The following is a 27,737-nucleotide window of genomic DNA, read 5'->3' as shown; positions in this document are numbered from 1 at the left end:
TCTGCAGGCAGAGGCGGAGGGGCGTATGCAAATACCGGAATTAAGACATATAGCCAACCAGGTACTGACTGAGCTCTCCGAGCGGGATGATGTTGAAGCATATCTCCACACCTTAAGGTCGTGGCCACCAGGGAGGGCTGGCCAAGGGGGTAGTGGTCTACTGTGCTCGCGCCATTCCTTACGAGGAAGGCGCAGCAGGCGTACTACTCCCTTCTGCCGATTACGACTGCCTCAAAGTGGAGATATTGGCCCGGGTGGGTTTGTCTCCGTTATGTGCTGCCCAAAATTTTTACGAGTGGCTGTATGATTCCCAACTTCCAGTCCGGGTCCAGGCCTCCCAACTAGCCCGTCTGGTTCAACTGTGGCTGCTCAGTGAGAAACCCAGCACAGAGAAAGTGGCTGAATGAGTCACTGTGGATAAAATTTTGAGGAGCCTACCCCGATCTCTCCGCCGAGCAGTGGGAATGAAATCCCCTGCCACGATGGCTGAGTTGGTTGAGGCAGTAGAGCTGACGGAATCAGCGATTGCCCGGGACAGTGGAGAGAGAGTGCCGGGGTTTCCCCGTAGGGGTTGGCCAGAGAAGCGAGTGCCAGAGGGCACCCGACGATAGGAGACCCCAGTTGCGGGAGGGGGACTGAAGGACGAACCAATGCTGATGGACCCAAACCCCCCGGAAGGCCATGCTTTGTTTGTGGGCTGCATCCTCCAAGGCTCTGGGGCAACCTAAAGAATGTACCGGGAGGTACAATTCGACGGCTGGCGTGTTCGAGCCCTCCTTGACACTGGCAGCCCAGCCCAGAATCCTCCGGGCAAAACCCTCTGATAAGGCTCTCATCCCAGTGACGTGTGTCCACTGGGATACCCGGTACGTCCCCTCAGCCTCTATTGCGGTAGTCGCAGCTGGCATCTCGATGTGGGAGTACTGAAGGAGTTACCTATACCACTGCTCCTGGGATGAGATTGGCCGGGCTTGGAGTGTCTACTTGGTTCTGCCCCCACAACCAAGTGGAGGATTGGACGGTCGAGAACCCGGCCCATCCCACTCCCTGCACTGCTGGCAACGGAGAGAGAAGGTGAGTTGGAAAAATACAATTAACATCTTCTTTGACCTGTTACAACAGATTTCAACAGGAGGTTCCTTTGGCCAGGAACAAAGAGAGGATGAAAGGCTAAAGCACTGCTGGAACCAAGTCAAAGTGATTGAAGGAGTCCCCCGGCAACCTGATCCTCACCCTTCTCCTCACTTCATTATTAAGAATGGGCTTCTATATTGTGTGCCGGAAAGGCATGGAGAACAAAAGCGACTGTTGGTGGTGCCCTGAATCAAAACAGAAACCATTTTGACCCTGGCACACTCACATCCGATGGCCGGACACCTGGCACCCCAAAATGCTGGCCAACAAATCCGTGACAGGTTCCACTGCTGAAGTGGTTCTGTCAACGGTGTGAAGTCTGCCAGAGTACTGCCCCTCAGCAACCAACACCTAGCCCACTCATTCCATTGCCAGTAATTTATGTGCCCTTTGAGCACATAATGGACCTAGTGGGACTGCTGCCTAAGTCTGCCATGAATACATTCTAGTCATATTGGACTACGCCACCATCTATCCTGAAGCCATCCCTTTTAGGAAAGCCACATCCAAGAACATTGCTAAGGAGCTGTTCCGTTTGATGAGCCGTGATTAGGACCTTATGATCCCTTACGTGCTCTTCGACGTGCGGGAAGTTCCTCAGGCCTCAACTGGCTTTGCCCCTTTCGAACTACTGGTCAACAGACAACCCCAGGGTCTTCTGGATGTTGCTCGAGAAGCTTGAAAGCAGCAACCATCGCCCCACCGCACCGTGATCGAGCACATAAAGGACATGCGAAGGAGGATTGAAAAGGTCAGAACACAAAACTAATCTACAATCTATTGGACCTTATTCACAGCAGTGCCATCTTTGACTTTTGAATGACAACGAGGCTGTGAGGTTGTCATTCATTCTAAGTTTCAAACTTAGTCTCTTCAATGGGTTGTACTGAAGTTTAAAGTGTTTTTGGATCGTTCCGTGGACAAAACATTGAAAAAAACACCTTTTAAGGAACATTCAGTAGACATTAAAACTCCAGACAACATGAGTTGTGGAAAATCAGATGTGATCTAGGAGCTTTTTACAGCTTTATACTGTTCATGCCAGGGGCAGACCAGCCATAGGGAGAACCGTGACTTTTCCCGGTGGGCCAGCCGCGAAACGGGGCTGAACGGGCAGCGATAAGCTGAAACGGGCTGCCGCACTATGCTGAATGCGCAGCGACTGGCTGAAGAGGGCCGCAAAATGGCGCTGTGATATGCAGAAAAGGACAGCAAAGTGTAAGTCTATCCCTCACAGCCTCGTTTTCATTCCCATTCAAAATCAAAGATGGCGCTACTGTGAATAAGGTCTACTGGACCTGAGACTCATCACGGGTTCTTCAACCGTTTAGAGCTCATCAATAAATGTTGGATTAGGTTTAAAAACAAGAAGTGCAGCTTGACTCATTTGCGGTCTGGTGTTATTAGTACAACTGAGCAGAAAAGCCTCGCTCTTTCTAAACTATTCTAAATAAATTGTATTTAATTTTATTTAAAAAGGATTGTATCATATAAACCTAACCAAAACAGCAATAAGTTATGGAAAGCCTTATGTAGGGGAGAGCTTTGGGGTTCAAAGTATTTTTCTTTTTTCACATTAATTTTAAACATGTCTGGTACAAATATGGGGTCTTATTTCATGAATACAGTGCATACTTTTTTCTCCATCTACCTGAAAAAAAAGGAAAGTAAAATGTTGCCCCATTGACAGGGTATGTTGTAACAGGGGAGGAGCACATTGTAACATGACATCTTAAAATCCCCCTCTAACAACTGTATCTGATCTAATTAAAATAAATATAAGATAAACTATATAATGTCAATAAAAGCCATTTATTACCTTTGTCATATATTGGCTAATATAGCAATTATTTTGACACTTGACAATGAAAACACAACAAAGCCACAGCATTGGCCAAAAAAAAAAGCATTTATTGATGACACAAACACACACATGCACACTGTGTTGATATGGCAGTAACAAGTAAACAAATGAAGTTTCGTCTTAACCAGTGTGTTATAAGTAGCCCCGCATTATAGTTTGTGCCCCACTCTCCCCTACAGTCTGTCAGTTGATTTGAAAAGGAATTATTTTACAATGTGAGAAGAAAGAACCCGTGGAATGATACGAGATATGAAACTACAGTACATCTATGCTGGAAATAAAGGAATCAAGTATTCTGGTAGTGTCGTATAAAGATAACCTGCACTGTTTCAAATACAGACAGTAGTTCTTAATCTTTTCCTCAACTGGGTCGCACTTGCAACCAATCGAGTACAATAGATATTAGGTTATTATACACCAGATTAATATTATCATTAAAAATAGGCGATAACATGTAAGCTGACAGTATAATACTCAACTCATATTAGTGAAACTGGTACTGATGTTGAAGCTAATTAAATATTTCAGAGTTGCGAGCAGAGGAGAACTGTCTGAACACCAGGGCTTTGTAATGAGAGTCAGATGTATAGTTATTCCAACCTGTATGAGGAAAGAAATCCTTGACAGAATATATGATAGACATCAAGGCCTACATCGGTTTCGTAAAAAAGCCAACCAGTCAGTTTGGTGGCCTAACAGCTGACAGGACATTAAACTGAATGTACAAGAGTGTTCATAGGGCAGCACAGCGCAAAGAACAATTGATTTCAAGTGAATGACCTTGTGGGCCATACGTGCCACAATTCTGCATGTGCAAGATTACATTTTGAGCACACAAACTTTATTTTGCACGCACAAGATGATATTTTGAGCGCACATAACTTATTTTGCACGCGACTGAACTCAGTTTTGTAAAGCAATGTATCTTCTTGCAAAGATAAATTCATTTTCATTATGAGCAAACGAAAATCAATTTTTCACTTGAATTAATTTTATTTGAATGTGAATTTTGCTTTCTCCTCCTACCCACTCTGCATGCAAAATAATTTTTTGCATGCTCAAAATATCATATTGCGCACACAGAACATTTTGTATATTATTAGGAGAAGATCGCTGCAGATCTGTGTGAACTTAACATATGCCATTGCCTAGTAGTATCAGATTATTACTCCATATACATTGAGATCCTGTCACTCTCTCTTCGCTCTAGCAGCCAGGTGACTGAATGTGACTTATGTGACTGAAAAACTCAAAACCAATCGCATGCGAGTAATTCAGTGAATACGACTTCTCAGGGTCCTTCTTCTATGCCAAGGTCTTATAGTGGAGACCCCTGAAGAGAGGCCTTCAGAAGGTGCACGCTCATTGAACAGTGCCCGAGCACATCCTGGATCCTGAATTCATTGACTGTATTGAATTCAGTGAAGTAAGTGCACCCACACAGACACAAAATGCACCTACACAGACACACGCTGGTCTTACATGTGCCAGCTCTTCAGGGTCTGTAAAAAGTTTTATTTTGTTCTTTGATAAAAGGACAAATGTTGGAGAACTTGAGTTGTTGATTCCATTCATTGGAAGCATCAAAGTTTGAAAGCCTGAAAGTTTTGATAGTGCACGTTAATCTGTCAGATCCGTCAGTGATAGATTCTCTGTGACTCTGCGTTTATTTAAAAGCTTTTTTATGTGAATGTTAAGAACAAATGTAACTTGCAATAAACTGACAAATTCACGAATCGTTTTATTTTCATTTAAAACAAAAATCAAAGTTCATCTTTGAAGAAGAGATTATTAAGAAGAAAGGCTCAAATGTGACAAGTCATCTAAAAAACTGCAAACATTACAGAAGTTTAAAACCACAGAGTGCAGACAATAAAACACCAGACCCTTCAGAACAAGAGCAGTCTACACAGATAAAATATCCAAACTATAAATGAAGACAAATCATTTACAAACATGAACCAACAGATAGACTAAAGCATAAGACCAAGACTGATATGCAATAAAGCTTAAGACTAGACTTATATGTGATATATTTATTGTTAAAAGATAAATGTGAAAAATAAACTCAACTTCACGATATTGCCACATTTGATTCAGAAGAAATCATGTTATCATGACTGAAGAGAAGCAGTTGCATATAATACAATAAAACACAGCTTGTTCGTTCAACTCAAAAATAAACTAATATGAGCCTATAATCAAAAGACATTTTCAAAACTAAGACTGCACAAAATCTGTGGTGTTTCAATTATTTCTCACATGTGATGTTCTATATCACATGAAATAATTTCTCATATCTGTGATGAAATCTGCTGCTGCTCTCATGAATCTTCTGTTGTGCATTGATGTCATCGTCTAAATATTGTCATTCTCAGTACTGACCTATAGAGCGATTTCCTCTTCCTGTTTCCTTCCTAAAAACATCACATTATCATCATCTTCACACTCTTAATATTTACTTGTCATATGCATGATGATGATGATAAATGTGTCTCACCTGATGCGTGTGAGCTGCAGTATGTGATGTAGATGTGAAAACCTCCTAACAGAGTCAACAGAAGCATCATCTCCAAACTCCACACCACCACAAACACCACAGACACTGAACGCTCAACTACACAAACACAGTACAAGAAAATCAATCAATCGGTCAGTCTGACTATGTTCAGTTCAACAGAATAGTTGCAGGAGTTGGAATGTACAGTATAAATGTGGAGTTACTGTATATATATATATATACAATGTTGATATTTTAAGGTTAACAGCAATAATCTCAGTACAGTAGTTTACACTATTGTGTTCTGTCAATCATATATAAACAATATTTACTTTGAAATGTGTAAATAAATGATTCCAGATATTATAAAGTGACCTGCATATATGAAATCCTAAAACTGTTTTATTTAGATAAGAGTGAAATCTGTGGAGAAAGTGAGATTGAATTCTGAGATTGTTGTTCTACTTAACATTATTATGTTTGCACAAGTTCTATAACTGAGAAGTATCATTATGAATAACAATAGGCTCACTGTCATTTATCATACACCTTTCATGCACTAGGTGTCAGTAAAGTCCATTCCCATGAATAAGAGCCAGAGAGAACAAAATAAAATCATGTTTTCTGTGCTATCTTGTTTTATGATTTGGTGTTGTGTGTTCTGATTTGCTATTTGGTTTGTTTATATTTTATTTTAATATATATATATATCAATGAGAGATGCTGGAAATATGACTTGTACTAAGTCAGTCATCCCACTGGGAACCTACGTTTTTACTATTAAACAGACTAGTCCATTGATCAGACTGTACTTCTATCCCTCACAGCCTCGTTTTCATTCCCATCAAAAATTAAATATGGTGCTACCCTGAATAAGGTCAGTTTACAACAGAGAAACGTGAATGCGATCATGAATGTCTTCAATGACTTCAATCTGGGTCTGTTCTTCACACAAAGTGATTCATTTGCTACAAAAGACTTGAAATATATAGCACAAGTCATGTGGACAACTTTTATTATAATAACAACCAGAACATTCTACAACATTTCTTCTTATATGTGTCACAGAGCAAAGAAAGAAAGCCAGTCAGGTTTTGAATGACATGATGGTTGAACTATCCCTTTAATTTAAATATGAGGTGGCCTATGAACAACTTAAGAGAATCAGTTTATTTGCATCTTTGTAGTTGCTGTTGTTTTAGTAAATCTGTGGATATTTATAGATTATAATCTCACCAGGACATCGGTTTACACTAGTGGTGTTCTGTCCATGACTGACGCGGTTGTTCACAGTGCAGGTGACGTTTCCAGAAGTTTCCTCATCCAGATGAATGATGTTATTTCCATCCTCCAGTTTTTGTCCATTCAGAGTCCAGCTGAAGATGAGCTGATCCCCCTCAGAGGAGCAGGACACTCGCTTCTCCCCACTGGACGAGCAATTGACTGACACTTCCACTGAGCCAATAGGAGCTGGGGGGAGGAACACGGTACAGTCACATGACAAACACAAGATTCAAAATTACATCTATACTCAGGGACGGATTGACCACCGGGCCAATTGGGCCATTGCCCAGGGGCCTCCAAACCCAAAGGGCCCCTAGCTCTAAATCAATTAATTATTTATTTATTTTGATATATCTATTATAAATCCACGTAAATGTCAGTCTTATGTGAAATACCATTTGTTTGGCCGAATGCGTGCTCAGGGAATCTGCGTCTCACAGGTGCAGCGTGTTTATTTGAAGGACTACAGAGAACAGTGTTTGATTTACAAAATGCTTCCAAACACAAAGATAAGATGCAGTTTACTATGGCTGTGTACAAAGCTGATGGTTTAAATTCATATAAGCGACAGAATTTGTGCAACAGTGTAAAGGACTTTAAAATGTTTAAGTCCTGCATGCATTTAATGTTTAATGATAAAGCGAAGGTTGCCCTTAATACCCTAAATATGTGCACGGTAACCTTTTGTAATATTTGGTTAACCACGAGAGTTCACGAACGGTTATTGTGTTATTTGTTGGGATTCGGGAATAAAAAACTTTTAACGCCATGGATGTGTCAAACACAATCTCAGATAGCAGGTAATAAAGTGCACAGTGAGCCTAAATAGCACAATAGGCCAACATAAATCTTCAAATGATAAAATCACATTAAAGTCGAACAAAAATAATCTCTGTCACTGCCTGCAACACAGTAGGCCTATTCTTAATAAATGGAAAATGCGTAATTCTGCCTGGGCAAGAACGCGAATGCTACGCTTTATACGCCTCTTCGGGATGCTTTGATTTTTAAATGATTTAGCATTTAACTTGTGTAATTATTGTCTGCACACCAGAGCAAAAGGGGGAAAGACACTCACCGTTTATCAAGCGATGAATCTGTGCCAGGTGAAAAACAATCTCAATCACATTAAGTCCTCTTTGCAACCTGAACTTCATCAGAAAAACAGCACAAACGCACATGTGAACAGCCCGTAACTCACCCTATAGCCTACTTGAAAAACTGACCCGAACCTGGCCAAAACCTGCAGGTTTGTCGGGTACTGTCGGACTCAGATCAGGTTGAAGACCTCTAAACAAGTGTACAATAAATGAATGCTGATTTTGGTACTTGAATGCTATGCACATCCCTATTAATAACACATGATTTTGGATCGGTTCATAATTAAAAAAGTACATATTACTGGCCGTGTAAGACATTGCTCCAAACTTTTCTTCCGTCAATTTGAAAAATCCAACCAAATCTGGCAAGCGTCCTGTAGTGCATAAAGGTGAATGTAGTCACGTGACACGTCATGGGGGCCTCCATGGTGTCCTGGCCCATGGGCCTCTCATTTCTTAATCCGTCCTGGTCTATAGACCTTCTGCTCAAACTATTTTTGTAATTGCATTATGTATAATCTGCAGACTATGCACTTTTCTGTGTATGGAATACCCGGATGATCTGCTACATTTGCCAGTATGTGCAGAATTCAATAATTCAATTAGCTCAAATTGAGGTTCCATTTCCATTCTAATGAATGAAGCAGGACAAATATCAACCATGATTGTAAGATCTCTGTCTAGACTCGTTACTGGATCAGACAAGAGCCAAGACATTTTTACACAAAACTGAATTACATTTTAAAATCACTTTATATGTAAATAACTCTATTTATTTAAGAGATGATAACTGGATGCAACTTGCTGTATTAAACAAGTGACACAGTGAGGTCATGTGACAACAGTGTAGCATACTACTGTTTGAAATGTTACATATTGCGTACTGTTTTACATGCTTTTGTTTAAATAGTCGGCAGTAGGTCTATTCAGTGAACACTGTGCAGTATACAGTAAGCAGTACATTACTATTTCAGTGTGAATATCACCTTAATTAACAGAAATAAGTCTTTGTAAAAGAAAAAATAAAGTGCAGTTACTTTTGACTACATAAACAATCCTCAATGACATTCAATGCATGATTGAGAACTTTCCCAGGCATGCAACTATTTCATGTGGATAAGAATGAGATCTGTTGAGAATGTGAGATTGTAATTATTCTGATGAGAGAGTTACTGTACCTTCAACAATCACTTGAAGATTTACTGTATATGTTTCTATGCCAGTTGAATCGTAGAGCTCTAATATGTATGTCCCTGAATCTGCACTGTTCATACTGTTTATAATCAGAGTCCCATTATTTAAGATAAACACAAATCTAATGGATTCATAATGATGCCCTTCCAATATTATGTTCTTCTTCACTGAAAACAGTCCATGTTTTTCATAGCCCATTAACTTTTTTAATGCCAGATCTTGATCTCGAGTGTCCAGCACCATCTGCAGATAGAGTTTGTGTCCCAGAGATGCATAACAGGGATCTGTCTGATTAAATCTGCAGAACATGTCCACACCTGAAGAACACAAACACACACTGACATACCAACATGTACATTTGAACATTACTTCAACAAAAAGCACTGTAAGTGACATTAGCCCCTTTCACACATACATTCTTCTCCAGAATATGTACTGCATTTTTCAGGTTAGAGATTGTGTGAACACAACCTTTTTGAGAATACTGGTAAATTTTGATCTGGCACTTTCCCTTACTGAGAGGTCATATCATACATTTCCATATTGATGATATGTGTGAACAGCACATGTGGTACATTTACCAGTAAAGGCAAACCAACAATTTTCCTGTAATTCACCTGGTTGTGAATGTGTGAAAGGGGCTAATGTGTACGTCCCTTACAGTACAAATACCTCTCATCATATATTAAAGGGATAGTTCACCCAAAAATGAAAATGTTCTCATCATTTACTCACCCTCATGCCATCCCAGATGTGTATGACTTACTTTCCTCTTCAGAACACAAACAAAGATTTTTAGAAGAATATCTCAGCTCTGTAGGTCCTTACAATGCAAGTGAATGGTGACCAGATATTTAAGCTCCTAAAAGGAGGTAAAGGCTACATAAAAGTAATTCACAAGACTCCAGTGGTTTAATCAATGTTTTCTGAAGTGATCCAGTTGAGTGAGAACAGATCAAAATGTAACTCCCTATTCACTGTACATCTTGCCATTCCAGTCTCCTTGGCAATCATTATTTCAAGCTCAATTACACTTCCTATAGTGCCATCTAGCACTCTGCAAATGCGACAAACACTAGGAAGTGTAATTGAGCTTGAAATAATGATCGAGCCTAGAGACTGCAATGACAAGATGTACAGTGAAAAAGGAGTTACATTTTGGTCTGTCCTCACCCCAAACTAACTGAATTGCTTCAGAAGGACAACCTACTCAACAGACATCAGTCTCGCTTAAAAAAAGAACACTCAACAGAGACTGCCCTCTTGTCAGTAGCTGAAGCCCTGCGACTGGCGAGAGCTAACTCCAAATCATCTGTCCTCATCCTCCATGACTTGTCGGCTGCTTTCGACACAGTGAACCACAAGATTCTCCTGTCCACCCTTTCTGACCTGGGCATCACAGGAACTGCACCTGGATGGGTTGGGTCATGCCTCATTGGCAGATCTTTCAAGGTTTGCTGGAGAGGAGAGGTATCCAAGTCACACAAGCTGACCACAGGTGTTCCTCAAGGATCAGTGTTTGGACCCCTCCTCTTCTCAATATACACAACATCACTCGGACCGGTCATTGAGGCACATGGCTTTTCCTACCACTGCTACGCAGATGGCACGCAGCTCTACCTATCATTCCAGCCTGATGACCCTACTGTCTCAGCTCGTATCTCTGCCTGCCTCTCAGACTTTTTGGGCTGGATGAAGGAACACCATCTTCAGTTCAACCTTGCCGAGACAGAACTCCTCATGATCCCACCCAACCCCTCTGTTGACCACAACCTCACTATTCATTTTTGTTCAACTACACTAACACCAACCAGAACAGCCCGCAACCTGGGAGTGGTGGTAGATGACCAGCTCAATTTCACTGCACACATCTCATCAACTGCCCGGTCTTGTAGATTTGCGTTTAAAAACAAGCAAAATCAGACCTTTTCTGTCTGAATATGCTGCACAGCTCCTAGTCCAAGCTCTGGTCATTTTAAGACTGGACTACTGTAATGCTTTGTTGGCTGGCCTACCAGCTAACACAATTAAGCCACTGCAAATGGTCCAGAATGCAGCAGTGCATCTAGTCTTCAATCAGCCAAAAAGGGCTCATGTCACCCCACACTTGATTTCACTCCACTGGCTACCTGTAGCTGCCCGCATCAAATTCAAGGCTTTGACTCTAGCTTTCAGGACAGCCACTGGAGCCACACCCACTTAATTCAATTCACTTCTTCAGGTCTATGCTCCAACTCGCTGTCTGTGGTCTATGAACAATTGGAACCTAGTGGTCCCATCACAAAGAGGCTCAAAGCCTATGTCACGATTGTTCACTTTTTTTGTTCCTCTGTGGTGGAATGAGCTTCCAAACTTCACACAATCTGCTGATACCATCTCAACATTCAAGAACCAGATGAAAACACAAATGTTCCTCAAACACTTAATCAATCCACACTAACTGCACTTATTATTGAGCGCCTATACTACTCCAGCCACCTTGAAAACCTGGCAGTGCAACACTGCAGATGTTGTTGAACTTTGTATGACAAATTGCTTGCTATGTTCCTCATTTATAAGTTGCTTTGGATAAAAGTGTCTGCTAATTTACTAAATGTAAAGAAGACAGATTAAACCACTGGAGTCAGTGGATTGTGTTTAAGGTAACTTTATCTGCTTTTTGGCGCTTCAAAGGCCCGGTCACAGATACGAGATATTCTTCTAAAAATCTTAATTTGTGTTCAGCAGAAGAAAGAAAGTCATACACATCTGAGATGGCATGAGGGTGAGTAAATGATGAGATAATTTTCAGTTTTTGGGTGAACTATCCTTTTATTTTACATTTTACACATATAATCAATCACAAATTACACAAACATTCACAGAAATTATAGTTCTACGGAAGAAATGTACTACTAATATTTACTGATTAGACCAGAAAACACTATTACTACATCACCACAAATAGACTATAGTAAAATGTTTCTTTGTCGCAGTTTCATCTGTGACTGAACATCATCCTAATATAAGTTTGATCTGAAAGTGGACTCACATGTATCAGTTGGTATCAGCAGCAGCAGCAGTCCAAAGATGAACAGCATTTCTCTGACGTCCAGTTTCCAGAAGAGTCAAATCCCAGCAGAAGAGTGTGAATGCTGCTTCAGATTGTGAAATGAGTGTGTGGAGTTCTGTCAGTCTGTGTTCTGAGTCTCATGTAGCGTCTTCACTCTGATAAACTGGACTCGAACATCAGCAAATATCTCAAAGTTTCACAATGCAAAGAGGAAGTTTCCTCATATAGGTGAAGACAATTACAGTTTCCACAAACAGACACTGACACACTTTCATCATTAACTTTAAAACCTTTAGTTTAATTCATTTGTAAATCTCTATGATTTTATAAAAACAAATATGAATGTAATTTGTAACTGTTGGACATTCATGAGACAAAAATAAATAAATAAATAAAAACATTATTTTTAACCACTGTTAATATATTGAAAAAGTATTTGCCCCATCCTGATTTATTCTGTTTTTGTGTATATATCATACTGAATTGTTTCAAAAATTCAAACAAAATCTAAAACAAAGGCAATCTGAGAAAACACAAAATACAGTTTTTAAATGAGAATTTTATTTATTGAAGCAAAAAAGTTATCCAATACCGACTGGGCCTGTGTGAAAAGTCACTAAATCCCCAAATGAATCCCCTACGACACTGCATTCATAACGGGGTTCAGCTGGACTAGATACACCCATGCCTGATTACTGCCAGCCTTGTTCAATCAAATCAGCACCTACATAGAACCTTTTCAGCAGCATGAAGTTGGCTAAAAGGTCTCACCCAGTAGCACACTATGCCAAGGTCGAAAGAAATTCCAGAAATGATGAGGAAAAAGGTGATTGAAATACATCAGTCTGGGAAGGGTTACAAATCTATTTCAAAGGCTCTGGGACTCCAAAGAACCACAGTGAGAGCCACTATCTCCAAATGGAGAAAATTTGGCACAGTAGTGAACCTTCCCAGAAGGGGCTGACCTTTCAAAATTCCTCCAAGAGCACAGAGATGACTCATCCAGGAAGTCACAAAAAAGCCAAGGACAACATCCAAGGAACTGCAGGCCTCTCTTGCATCAATAAATGTAGCTGTTCATGACTCCACTATCAGAAAGACACTGCAAAAATACCATCCACAGAAGAGTGACGAGGCAAAAAACACTGCTAAACCAGAAGAACATAAAGGCTCATCTGAATTTTGCCAAATATCACCTTGATGATCCTCAAACCTTTTGGGAGAATGTTCTGTGGACTGATGAGTCGAAAAGGGGGCTGTTTGGAAGACAAGGGTCCTGTTATATCTGATGTAAATCAAACACCGAATTCAACAAAAAGAACATCATACCTACGGTCAAGCATGGTGGTGATAGTGTGATGGTGTGGGGATGCTTTGCTCTTCAGGGTGACTTGCAGTAATTGAGGGAAACATGAATTCTGCTCTCTACCAGAAAATCCTAAAGGAGAATGTCCGGTCATCAGTCCGTGAGTTGAAGCTCAAGCGCAACTGGATTATGCAGCAAGACAATAACACAAAGCATAGGAGTAAGTCCACCTCTGAATGGCTCAAAAGAAGCTAAATTTAAGTTTTGGAGTGGCCTAGTCAAAGTCCTGACTTGAACCCAATTGAGATGCTGTGGCAGGACCTTAAATGGGCAGTTCATGCTCGAAAATCTTCCAATGTGGCTGAACTAAAGCAGTTCTGCAAAGAAGAGTGGGCCAAAATTCCACCACAGCGTTGTGAAAGACTGATCTCCAGTTATCGGAAGCATTTGGTTGCAGTTGGTGCTGCTGCTAAAGATGGCACAACCAGCTATTAAGTTTAAGGGGGCAATTCGTTTTTCACATGAGACGTATAGGTGTTAGATAACTATTTTGCTTCAATAAAAAACATATTTTGAAAACTGTATTTTAATATTGCCTTTGTTTTAAGTTATTTCTCGTTTGAAGGTCTAAAACAATTTAGTATGAAAAATACACAAAAATAAAAGAAATCAGGAAGGGGAGCAAATACTTTTTCACATCACTGTAGTCAAAATGTCTGTGGAATGTATGTGTGTTTGTAAAATCAGAATGTTTCTTGAGTAAAACAATTTTATTTCAACATAAAATAAAATCAATGAAACATTTTACACAGACGTTCACAAAATAAAAGTTCTACAGAATAAACTTATCAGACAATATATCTGATCTGACTGAAATTCTTCAATATAATGCCTACTGAAAACTACAACTGATTTGACTATTTATTTGTAAATATAACTGTAAAACAACTGTTTTTTCTGGCCATGATCTGTTTTAAATCTGTGTATTTCAAATCCGTTCAAATTCTGAAGCAATACACACACTTAAAGAAATAAACATCCAGAACACCCAAGTAATCGTACAGCAACATGCTTCAGGAAATGTCAAAATCTAGTCCCTCTTCTTCTGCAATTGGCAACCACTAGAACCATACAGTTAAAGTTGTGAAATGTCTAGATTTAGCACACTGAATTCAGCACATACTGTCTGTTGACTTCACTGAACCAAGTCAATTACTACTTGACTAGACTTTCACCCACCTTGATCACTTTTCACCTCACATGATCATCAGACCATGTTTTTGGTTGGATTTTTGATTTTCAAAACCATTTCCAGGTCTCACCCTGAAGAAGTTGGCAAAAAGGCAGCAAACAGGAAGTGATAAATTCTTGATACCGTGGTATTTGTCATTGGCACCACGCCCTGCGGGTACAAAAGTGACACATATAATGGTCGAAAACCATAAAACATCTAAAAATCCTGCAAACTGGCAAAAAGTGATGTAACTCATGTGAAATTGTTGTTCTACTTAACATTTTCAAATGATGGACTTTAAAAGAAAACAGATATAGACCTACATTGTTGATATAGGTAGATTAGCCATAAATAATCTCAACAGGACATCGGTTTACACTAGTGGTGTTCTGTCCATGACTGATGTGATTCTTCACAGTGCAGGTGACGTTTCCAGAAGTTTCCTCATCCAGATGAATGATGTTATTTCCATCCTCCAGTTCTTGTCCATTCAGAGTCCAGTTGAAGATGAGCTGATCCCCCTCAGAGAAGCAGGACACTCAATTCTCCCCACTGGACGAGCAATTGATTGACACTTCCAATGAGCCAATAGGAGCTGGAGGGAAGGACACCGGACGTGCCACACACAGAGTTCAAAAAAGCATACTTCCATAGGTAGTGTACAGTGTACATTGGACATTATTGGTAAGTGGTGCACTAATATTTCATTCTGAACACAGTTCTTTATAAATTAAATATAAAGTGCAGTTACTTTTCACTAAATACTTCCAAACATTCCACAATGCCCTCCATGAATAATTTTTTTTTTTTTTTTTTTTTTTAAAGAGATCTTTGGAGAAATTGAGATTATAATTATTCTGATGAGAGAGTTACTGTACCTCCAACAATCACTTGAAGATTTACTCCATGTGTTTGTTCTCCAACAGAGTTATAAATCTGTAATCTGCATGTCCCTGAATCTGTTCTGAACACACTGTTTATAATTGGAGTCCCATTTTTATTTAAATTGTTTTACAATGAATTGTAAACATATATATATATATAAAATCAACATTTAAACCCCACAACCCCCCCCCCCCACAACCCCGCCCCCCCGAAAAAAACAACCCTGTGGTCAATATACATACATATATATACAAACATAAATACATATACATATATATACACATACATACATACATACACACACATAATCATACAAACTATAATACACTACTCTCTCCACACCCCACCCGAGAACCCTCCAAAAACTCCAAGTACCTGCCCCATTTCCGAACAAATTTATCCAAGCCACCCCGTCTTCCAGATGACACCTCCTCATAAGCTGCCACCCTCCCCACCTCCGTGCACCACTCCTGATATGGGGGCGCACCAGCTGACCTCCAACCCCTCAAAATAACCTGCCTGGCGATCATCACACATGTCAGAACCCAGTTCTCTATATGGCCATCCCCCACATCGATGACCGCCCCATCGCCCAGAACACAAAGTCTGGGGCAAAATGAAACCTAAGTGCCCACCATGTCGCACACAAAATTCTGAACCTTCGACCAGAATTTTTGGATCTCGACACACCACCAAAACATGGGCCATGTCTCCATCCTCCGATTGGCATCTCCAGCAGGTGGTTATGTCTTTAAGACCAAGCCTATACAGTCTAGAGGGGGTCCAATAAAATCTATGCAAAATTTTGAATTGTATAAGATGCACCCTTGCATCACTAGATGCAGACTTAACGTTTTTAAGAATCTTAGCCCACACTCCTTCCTCCAATGCCAAGTTTAAATCTTTCTCCCATACTCTCTTGAGAGAAGTTAAGGCTCCGTCCCCCATACTCTGAATTAACAGGGAGTAGTACACTGATGCCTCATGACCTTTTCCAAAAGCCGCAATCACCTCTCCCAAAGCATCTGCCTCCTTAGGGGGATGTGTGCTACTCCCAAAAATAGTGCAAAGCAGGTGGCGCAGTTGTAAATACCTATAAAACTGAGGTCTGGGGATCCCAAAATGTTGGACCAAGTTTTCAAATGATCTCAACACACCACCTTCATATAGGTCACCGAGTGTAGCAACCCCCCTCACAATCCACTCCGGCCAGCAGAAAGGAGACTTGCAAATGCATAGTCTTGGGTTCTGCCATATGCTCGAGGCAGCATTTAAATAAGTGTCCAATTTAAACAATCTGGACACTTTAGTCCATACCGAGTGTAAATGCGAAATAATGGGGTGTAACTTAACTTTTCCGATTAGTTTGATAGAGATGCTTTGTAATGGCGAAATAGGGGCAAGAACTGCCTGTTCAATAACAAACCAGGGAGGGGCTCTCTCAGGTGGAAGTGACCAATGAGCCAATGTCTGAGACTGAACACATAGTAATAAAACAAAATCTTGGGTAGGCCTAGCCCTCCTTTGTCTATCGGCCTATGTAACTTATTAAAATGCAATCTGGGACGTTTACCACTCCAAATGAAGGACTTCGCTATGCTATCAAATTCCTTGAAATAAGAGAGGGGGACATCTACAGGGAGAGATTGTAGCAGGTAGTTAAACTTTGGAATACAATTCATTTTAATAACATTAACCTTCCCAATCATTGATAAATGTAATGAAGCCCACCTGCTGACATCGCTCGAAAAACTTTTTATTAAAGGGTCAAAATTAACACTAACTAAATCAGACAAATTTGCTGGGAATAAAATCCCCAAATACTTAATGCCCTGTTTGGGCCACTGGAAGGCGCCTGGCTGAAAAGCCGTTACTGGGCAGTACGCTGTCAAAGCCAAAGCTTCAGATTTAGCCCAATTGACTTTGTATCCTGAGAACTTGGAAAAGGAATTAATAATTCTGTGGAGGCAAGGCAAAGATCTAGTAGGTTCAGAGACAAATAATAAAATATCATCTGCGTAAAGCAGAAGCTTATGCGGCACACCTCCCGCCACCTCCCCTGGAAAATCATCCTCCTTTCTTATCACAGCTGCTAATGGTTCCAGGGCAAGACAGAACAATAATGGGGAAAGAGGGCAACCCTGCCGAGTGCCCCTATTCAAAGTAAAATAATCTGAGATTAATCCATTTGTTTGTACCACTGCTACTGGGTGTCTATAAAGTAACTTAATCCAACCAATAAATGTACTCCCGAATCCGTACATTTCCAAAATCTTAAAAAGAGAATCCCATTCTAAGATATCAAACGCCTTTTCGGCATCAAGTGAGATGGCAGCGATTGGAGATTGATCATTCGCTACTGACCACATGATATTGATGAGAAGCCTGATATTATCAGAAGAGCTGCGGCCCTGAATAAACCCCACCTGATCTATATGTATAAGAGATGTCATAACTTTACTTAATCGGTTAGCCAGAATTTTTGACAATATTTTTACATCTAGTTGGATCAGGGAAATTGGACGGTAACTTTTACACTCGCTTGGATCTTTGTCCATTTTAAGAATCAGACTGATCCGGGCTTGTGTCATGGTTGGAGGAAGCTTTCCATTCTTTAATGATTCAGTATAAACTTCTAACAAAATTGGAGCCAGTTCTGTAGCATAGGATCTAAAAAATTCTGCGGCAAAACCATCTGGCCCCGGAGCCTTGCTAGTAGGTAGGGACTTAATTACCTCGTCAAGCTCCTCCAAGGTTATCTCAGAATCAAGAGAGTTTTTTTGCTCAATCGTCAGTTTAGGAAGATCTAATGGTTCCACAAAGTTTCTAATATCTTCATCAGTAGACGAAGACGTGGAACTATAAAGATCAATATAGAATTCTTTAAAGGCGTTATTAATATCAATGGCTGAGGTAAATATTTCAACACCAGCAGATTTCACTGAGGAAATGTAGAAAAAGACTCTCTCTGCTTTATATATCTAGCCAAAAGCTTCCCTGCTTTGTCACCCGACTCAAAGTATGACTGTCTTGCCCTGAATAACCAAAACTCCACTTTCCATGACAAAATAGTATTATATCTATATTTCAATCAGGTCAATTCTCTGAGGCCATCAGCTGACATATGGCGCTTCAGCTCTGCCTCTGCACTTTTAATATTTCCTTCCAACTCCACGAGTTCTCGTGCTTTGGATTTTTTGATGAATGAGGCATACTGTATGATCCGGGCCCTATGAACTGCTTTAAGTGCCTCCCAAGCCACGCCCACAGAGGATACTGAGGACCAGTTGGTCTCCATATAAACATTGATTTCAGTCTTTAACATTTGCTGGAAATCAGGATTTTGCAGAAGGGATACATTAAGGCGCCAACTATATGATTTCCTTTTCTCTGTATGTGGCATCACCTCCAAACCCACCAGGGCGTGATCTGAGACTAACATTTTTCCAATTGATCAATGAACAACAAATTAAATTAGGGATTTGGATATAAAAAAAAAAAATCTATTCTAGAATAAATCTTATAGACTGATGAAAAAAATGTATAGTCCCTACCAGATGGGTTCAAAAGTCTCCAAATATCTGAAAGACCAAGATTTTACACATCCTGTGAAGCGTCAGTGTTGCTCTAGGAGGCTTACAAAGAGGATGTTTCCTCATTTGGGGGAAGACAGAGTTACAGTTCACTTCACTTCACTTCACTTTTATTGTCACACAACCATATACACAAGTGCAATAGTGGGTGAAAGTCTTGGGTGCAGTTCCGAGCAACATAGCAGCCATGACAGTGATGAGACATAGATGAGACATATACCAATTTACAATAAACAGATTTACACATCACAATTTACATATCTAATATACACATAATTACACACACACAATATACAAATAATAATATACAATATAAAGTATACAATACACACAATATAGAATATTGTACAGTATACAATACACACAATATAGAATACACATACAATATAGAATACACATTATACAATAAAAATAGTATATATAGTATATATAAAATATACAGTAGGTTCTATTGTACTGTATTGACATTCAGGCTGTCGGTTGATAGTCAGTTACCAGTGTGTTGTTAAGAGAGAATATAATTTAAGACAGTCCAGTGTGAGATAATAAGATTAATAAAGTGCAGTGCTGATGTATATTGATTGTGAGAGATCAAGAGTTCAGAAGTCTGATTGCTTGGGGGAAGAATCTGTCATGAAATCGGCTGGTGCGGGTCCTGATGCTGCGATACCGCCTGCTTGATGGTAGCAGTGAGAGCAGCCCATGGCTTGGGTGGCTGGAGTCTCTGATGATCCTCCGAGCTTTTTTCACACACCGCCTTGTATATATGTCCTGGAGGGAGGGAAGCTCACCTCCGATGGTGTGTCTGGCAGTTCGCACTACCCTTTGCAGGGCTCTTTGCGGTTGTGGGCGGTGCTATTGCCATATCAGGCAGTGATGCAGCCAGTCAGGATGCTCTCTACAGTGCTGGTGTAGAACCGTGTGAGGATGTGGCGGTTCATTCCAAACTTCCTCAGCCATCTCAGGAAGAAGAGGCACTGATGAGCCTTCTTCACAATGGCCTCAGTGTGGATGGACCATGTGAGTTCCTCAGTGATGTGGACACCGAGGAACTTGAAGCTGCTGACTCATTCCACCGGTGCTCCATTGATTGTGATGGGACTGTGTTCTCTGTCTTTTCTCCTGAAGTCCACCACAAGCTCCTTTGTCTTACTGACGTTGAGGGAGAGGTTGTGCTCCTGACACCAGCGTGTCAGAGTGTGCACCTCCTTTCTGTAGGCCGTTTCATCATTGTCAGTGATAGACCTACCACCGTCGTATCATCAGCAAACTTAATGATGGCATTGGAGTTATGTGTTGCCACACAGTCATGTGTGTACAGGGAATACAGGAGTGGGCTGAGAACACAGTCCTGCAGGGCTCCAGTGTTGAGGGTCAGTGATGAGGAGATGTTGCTGCCCATTCTAACCACCTGGCTTCTGCTTGACAGGAAGTCCAGGATCCAGCTGCACAGTGAGCTGTTTAAGCCCAGAGCCCGGAGTTTCTCATCAAGCTTGGAGGGCACTATGGTGTTGAATGCTGAGCTGTAGTCTACAAACATTGATACAAATGATACAAATGATACAAACATTCTCACATAAGTGTTCTTTTTTTCCAGGTGGGAGAGAGCAGTGTGTATTGTAGATTCAATGGCACCATCAGTGGAGCGGTTGTTGCGGTAAGCAAACTGCAATGGCTCCAATGATGGAGGCAGCACAGAGCAGATGTAATCTGCATTTGCTGCATTTGCTGATGATGGGGGTCAGAGCAACAGGACGCCAGACATTTAAGCAAGTGATTTTGGATTTCTTTGGTACAGGCACAATGGTGGACGTTTTAAAGCATGTGGGGACCACAGACAAGGAGAGGGAAAGGTTGAAAATGTTTGTGAAAACACCAGCCAGTTGGTTCGCGCACGCTCTGATGACGCGGCCCGGAATGCCGTCTGGACCCGTGGCTTTACGGATATTCACCCGTCGGAAGGATCGGGTTACATCCGCTACAGAGACGGAGAGTGAAGTAACCTCTGTAGCTTCGGCCGCAAGAGCTCTCTCCGCGAGGGCGGTGTTATTTCCCTTGAAACGAGCATAAAAAGTATTTAGCTCATCCGGGTGAGAGGCAGCGGTGTTCATGGCGGAGTTTTTTTCCCTTTAAAGTCCGTGATGATATTAATTCCCTGCCACATGCTTCTAGAGTTGGTGGTGTTAAACTGTCCTTCAATCTTGTCCCTGTACTGGCGTTTGGCTGCTCTGATAGTTTTGTGGCACTGGATCGTTCTGAGGGTGGGTGCTTCCTGTTTCAGTTTCTGCCTGTAAGCGGGCAGAAACAGAATGGAAGAGTGGTCTGATTTGCCAAATGGTAGGTGGGGGAGGGATTTGTAGCCATCCCGGAAGGGAGAGTAGCAATGGTCTAAAACCCGGTCCCCTCATGTGTTGAAACTGATGTGTCGGTGGTATTTTGGTGCGATTGATTTAAAATTGGCTTTGTTAAAGTCCCTGGTCACAATGAACGCGGCCTCAGTGTGCGCGGTTTCCTGCTTGCTTATAATCCCGTACAGTTCCTTGAGTGCCCGGTCTGTGTTGGCTTGTGGGGGGATGTACACAGCTGTGAGAATGACTGCTGTGAATTCCCTCGGTAGCCAGAACGGTCGACACAGAAGCATGAGAAATTCCAGATCAGGAGAGCAGAAAGACTTGATAGAATGTACGTTCCTCTGATCACACCAGGATTTGTTGATCATAAAACATATACCACCACCTCTGCTTTTTCCTGAGAGGTCTTTCGCTCTCTCCGCTCAGTGCACGGAGAACCAGGCGGGTTCGATGGCTGAATCTGGAATCTCAGCAGACATCCAAGTTTCCGTAAGGCAGATAATGCAGCAGTCCCTTGTTGGAAATAGATCCACACTCTCAGCTCGCAGAGCTTGTTGTCCAGAGACTGAACATTGCCAACTGGGTAGTGGGGGTTGATTTGCGCGACGTCTTACTCTGATGAGAACGCCGGCTCTATTTCCCCTTTTCCTTCTGCGTTTCCGCGGCTGGGCTGCCCAGACAAAGGGCTTCGCTGGCGTGTTTGTAAACAGCGTCTCGGCATTGAGGAATTTAAAGACCGGTTTTTGGTGTGATATTACAGAACCAATGTCCAAAAGTGTTTGTCTGTCGTAGACAATAAGGCAGACAGCATCCAAGACAAAAAAACATAGAATTGTGAATAAAACAAACAAAAACCTGCAGTGTTGTGGCGGAGCTCGCAACGCAGCAGTCATACACGGCGCCATCTTGAGTCAACTCAGTTTCCACCAATACAGTGTTTCCCAACCATTTTTCCGTAAGTACACCCACAGCACCATCAGTAAATCTCAAGTACCCCTTCATCGACAGAAAAAACAATGATGTGTACCGAAGATTAAATATCATATATAAATATTATATATGATGTTTATTCAACAACAACAAAAACAAAAACCAGGCCAAGTGAGCCGTGAAATGTGGAATTAGAACAGACTAAAGCTGTTAATTATACAGGGCAGGAGATCTTCTAAACTTAAAATTGGAAATATTAAACTAACTTATTTTATTTTTATTTTATCACTAGTTTTTCATCATTTTGGTAATTTTGGTTTGCATAAACAATAAACATGTGAGCCAAACTATATATATATATATATATATATATATAACTGTATTTACATGCAAAATTTGTACCAAGTTTTTACACTTACATGTAGAACAAGTGGTAAAACTGTACTATACTGTCTCTTTAAGAAAACCGACAGTTTTGGTTGGGTGGATGTTAACCAGAGTGGAGTAGGCTTCTTTATTATAATTACATTTTTAATGTTTGTTGTTTTTGATCAACTGACTGTAAAGAACTGAAAGGACATTAAAAGAGACATCATCAATGAAAAATGGATTGTGTGAATCTCGTCTTTGGAGTCAGACCAAACTTAGAGATGTTGCACAGAGACATTGTTTTGTTGTTTTATTAAAGAGAGGCAGAAGTAACAAGAAGTTTAACAAGTCACATGCATTTTCTAAAATACTGTCTTTAAGATTTCCCCCATCAAAGTCACATAAAATTGTATCTAGATATTTAAAAGATTTATTGAGAGTAGAGGCAGTAACTATCTTCACTGTTACAAATAAAAGCGGCTGTTTGTGCTTCCTCGTACTCTTTACGTGTGTTATGTTTCTAGTGTTTTGAACGCCTTCAGACAGTTCAGCACCAAATGCACACTCTTGTTCGTGAGGCGTGCTGTCATCGAGACTAAGTCCAACTCCAAACTGAGAAAAGAGATGCTCTGAACTGGGGAGAGTTTACTCTTTTCCCAGTTGACCCAAAGCCCGAGTCGGCTGAGATGCCGGAGCACGAGGTTCCTGTGTGCGCACAGCAACTCCTGAGAGTGAGCTAGGTTTAGCCAGTCGTCGTGATAGTTGAAGATGCGGACGCCCACTTCCCTTAGCAGGGCAAGGGCAGGCCGAAGGGGAGGACCTTGTACTGGTATGCCTGGCCTTTGAAGGCAAACCACAGGAAGTGTCTGTGTCGAGGTAAGACCAAGATGTGCCAGTATGCATCCTTCAGGTCTACCGCCCCAAACCAATCTTGATGCCGGAGGCTCGTTAGAGTGTGTATTTGCATCAGCATCTTGGACGGGAGTCTGTGCAAAGCCCGGTTCAGTATTTAGGTCCAGGACTGGTCGCAACCCACCGCCTTTCTTTGGTATGATGAAGTAAGGGCTGTAGAACCCTTTCTTCTTCTCGGCTGGAGGGACAGGCTCTTGCGCAGAAGGGTAGCAATCTCCACACACAAGGTAGCGGCATTCTCGCCCTTCACCTCGGTGAAGGGCGAGAAGGATGCTGCTGAACCTGGGCGGGTGCCTGGCAAACTGAATCACATAGACGAGTCGGACGGTCCGCGTCAGCCATCGCGACGGGTTGGAAAGCGCGAGCCATGCGGCCAAACTCCGGGATCACATTGGACGTACCGGCGGGTGGGGCCTCAAGGCGGGGTGGAGCTCGAGGTGCCACGTCGAGGGGACTCGAGCCCCGTGGCCGTGCTGAGTCCAGGGACATCGAAGCACTTACCTGGCTCCTGCCGCCCACCATAAGATTGGTCGAGAAAGGGGGAAGGAGGAATCTCGTCCCCACAGTCCACTGGAACCAATCCCATGTGGGCGTGTTTGTGCCACAGCTGGGCGCACAGGGGCGGGGGCCAACATCGCCTGCCCGAGAGACCGTGCCGTGACCCTCATCACCCGGAGAGCGAGGTCGGTCGCAGAGCGCAGTTCCTGCATCAATCCCGGGTCAAAACTACCCTCATGCAGTTCTTTTAGCGCCATGGCGTGCAGGGCGGTGGCGGCTTGTCCAGGGGCACCGCAGGCCACGGTCGTCAGGGATGACGTAAACCTACAGGCACTAGATGGGATTTTTGGGCGCCCGTGCCAGGTGGTGGTGCTCTGCGGACACAAGTGCACCATGAGTGCCTTATCCACCTGGGGGATCACAGAATACCCCCTGGCTGCTCCACCATCGAGATTAGTGAGAACGGAGAATCTGAAAGGCCGGGACTGGGCAGTAAAAGGTGCCTCCAATGATCTTGTCAGCTCCTCATGTACTTTCGGGAAAAAAGGAATGGGGGCAGGGCGTGGCCGTGGGCGGCGCCCCAAGCCCAGGAACCAATCGTTGAGCCACGAGGGTTCAGGGGAGAGTGGAGGGTTCCACTGTAGCCCGACGCTCGAGGCCTCCCGGGAAAGCATGTCCATCGTTTCCGCGTCGGCGTGAGACTGGGCAACCGTTCCCATAGGAGGAAGCCCAGCCGAAGCCTCTGCGTCAGACTGGACGAGCCCGCTCTCCGATGCTGTGCTCGATAACTCGTCTACCCGAGCTCCGAATGAGAAGTCAAATTTGCGCTGAGACGAGCCGGCGGTCTTGTGTGAGAGCCCGATCGGGGCAAGCGAGCATGCTGGGGAATGGGAGGTCCATGGGGGGATACCTGGCGGAGGTGGTCCCATTGATGTCCCCAAATCACCCTCAGTGCTAACCGACGTGGCCTCAAACCCATAGGTAGAAGGACCGTTGCGGGGAGCCACTGGGGTGGCTTGCATTTTCTTTCATAAGAAAGCCGCGACCGCAACGTTGCCATGGTCATGTTCTCGCAATGAGGACATGACTCATCCATGAACGATGTCTCCACGTGGGCAGTGCCCAGACACGTAAGACAGTGATCGTGGCCGTTAGAAGCGGAGAGATAACGACCACAACCAGGAATAACACAAAAACGGAAAGTCATCTTTAAAAAGATGTTCCGTGTGTGCCGCTCTTTTTGTGAATGAAAATATACTCTTTTAGAATATCCTCTCTTTTTTTGCTCTGCCGAAGTGCCCAGGGGCATTCTCTGCACTCCACAGGTGCAGAGGGGGAGAAGCCGCTGAAATGCGCCGTAAATCCAGCAGTTTTGAAGTGCGTCTTTGGAGGGAATTGAATTCAGTGCACTGAATACAACCATTCAGCTCCGAAGAGAAAATCTGAATGAGTGGTTGCATACCAGCTCCTTTTATACCTGTATGTCCGGGGGAGTGGCATGCAAATTCCACTCGCCAATTCTCATTGGCCTTTTTTCAAAAAAGCAGAGGTGTTTGGGGCTCCCAAGAGTGACCCTTAGTGTCACTACATCGACACAACGTCGAGTGAGTGACAGATAGGGAACTACCAATGAGCTTCCTTCTGAATGCAGACCCCATTGATGCTTGATCTGACTAAAATAAAGAACAATAAGAAAGAAGCAAAGAAAGAAATTACTAATATTTGTTTGTTTACATGGTATGGAAGTAAAAGACCTACTCTGATACATTTATGTGGTATGGATTGACTATTCACTTGTTAACTTTAAAAAAAAAAAAAAAATCTCTGATTTAACTAAAGCTTCGTTTTAGGAATAAATCACTTTTCTACAAGAATTGGTTTTGAAATAATATTCTCATTGATAGACCATGACCAGTTATGTTCCCTTTCAGAATTTTCCCAAAAGTATCATCTTGAGGCCACTCTAAAAGAGTAAATGGATGTCACACTTGTTTATATGCTCTAAAACACTTACCTCTTTAGCCTCTGGAGGCATTGTTTTCAAATTTGGTCAACGTATACCGATTTCGGCTAGAGAAAAATTGCACACACTTGCCGATTTTTATGTGAGATCAGGCTGCATATTCACACAGAATGGTACAATAGTAAAATGTTTAACTCACTTTTGTAAGGTGCTGTCATCACAGAAGTTTCGCTAGTTGTCATATTCTACATTATTTACAATTGTTTTGCCAGATCACCATTGCTGCCAGTAACTCACCCCTTCCGCTATCCATGAAGTCTCCAACATTCCACATACTACTCGCACTACTTACACTACAAAATGACATAGAATAGTGCAGAAGTGTGAGGTGTGGGATGCACCTAGTAACTTCATCTATAGATTTTATTCATTCCTTACATAAATCGTTTTCTAGTAATTTAGAAGAATATCTTAGCTTTGTTGGTCCATTCAATGTAAATGAATGGTGACCAAAATTTGAAGCTCCAAACAGCATATACTGTAAATGAATCATAAAAGTATTCCATATGATTCCAGTGGTTAAATGATTGTAAAAGTGAAAAAAGTGAAGAAAAAAAAAGTTCAAAATATTGAACTACTATAAATCTTCACTTAACCTTTCTAAAAGTCACACGTGTCACATGTTTAATTTTTCTTCCAGATGTAAAAGTGGATATTTAGAGTAAGAAAGCACCTAAATATTGATATTCTGTCCACTATTCACTTGCATTAAATGGACCAAAAGAGCTGAGATATTCTGAACAAAAACAAACAATTTCAAAAGCAGAAGAAAGTCATACACATCTGGGATGAGGGTGAGTAATGATCCCGTTTACATGCACACTAATACACTGATTCCTCTCTAAAACCAGCTTATTTTAAAAATCTGACAAGGCAAGAAATCAGCATTAACATGACATTTGAAATAATCGCGTTATTCTTTACTTTTGACATCAAACCGTGAAGAGGCATGCACTCAACATGTGCGCACATTGGATGAGCCGGTTAGAACACTAAGGTGGAGTTATATATGTGCCACAATTCTGCCCGTGCAAAATTACATTTTGAGCACACACAAATTATCCACGCGTGCAAGATGAAATTTTTAGCGCACAAAAAGTTATTTTGCACGTGCAAGATGATATTTTTAATGCACATATATATATATATATATATATATATATATATATATATATATATATATATAAATTATTTTGCATGTGCTTAAACTCAGTTTTGTAAAGCAATGTATCTTCTTGCAAAGATCAATTCATTTTGAGCAAACGAAAATCAATTTTGCACTTGAATGAAGTTTATTTGAATGTGAATTTGCTCAGAATTCTTAAATTTAGCTTTCTCCTCCTACCCACTCTGCAAAATACCTTTGTCGGCTTGTTAAGCATCATCGGTGTAAGAAGATGCCTGTAAACGCGCTCACTTTTTCATTTTTGGTTGAACTATCCTTTTAATAAAACAATGGGTGTTTATTGTTTTTAATGCCTAATGTATTTAACATTAACTATAAATGT

At 41.6% G+C, this 27,737-nt stretch overlaps 2 protein-coding genes across 2 annotated transcripts in view; both read right to left on the bottom strand.

The window, feature by feature from the left end:
• The window catches only part of LOC127412758 (uncharacterized), a 34,241-nt gene extending 14,324 nt beyond the window's left edge, over positions 1-19,917 (bottom strand). Inside the window, exons 1-3 of the mRNA XM_051649376.1 lie at positions 19,108-19,917; positions 14,992-15,263; positions 14,674-14,836 (exon numbers count right to left, since the gene is read on the bottom strand). The gene's annotated coding sequence lies outside the window, so the exon portion shown is untranslated. The remainder of the gene's footprint in view (positions 1-14,673; positions 14,837-14,991; positions 15,264-19,107) is intronic.
• On the bottom strand, positions 4,720-12,421 carry LOC127412770 (uncharacterized). Its single transcript, XM_051649407.1, has 5 exons — positions 12,108-12,421; positions 9,061-9,393; positions 6,735-6,968; positions 5,499-5,615; positions 4,720-5,415 (listed from the first exon to the last, which is right to left on the bottom strand). Exons 1-5 carry the CDS (start codon positions 12,154-12,156, stop codon positions 5,384-5,386), a joined length of 765 nt encoding a protein of 254 aa, XP_051505367.1. The 5' UTR covers positions 12,157-12,421; the 3' UTR covers positions 4,720-5,383.
• Positions 19,918-27,737: the final 7,820 nt, after the last annotated feature.

Source organism: Myxocyprinus asiaticus, chromosome 22 (assembly GCF_019703515.2).
Source record: "Myxocyprinus asiaticus isolate MX2 ecotype Aquarium Trade chromosome 22, UBuf_Myxa_2, whole genome shotgun sequence".
In the NCBI taxonomy this organism is placed as follows: domain Eukaryota; kingdom Metazoa; phylum Chordata; class Actinopteri; order Cypriniformes; family Catostomidae; genus Myxocyprinus; species Myxocyprinus asiaticus.
Note: the sequence above shows the minus strand (reverse complement) of the source record. Positions and strands in the feature narration are given on the sequence as shown.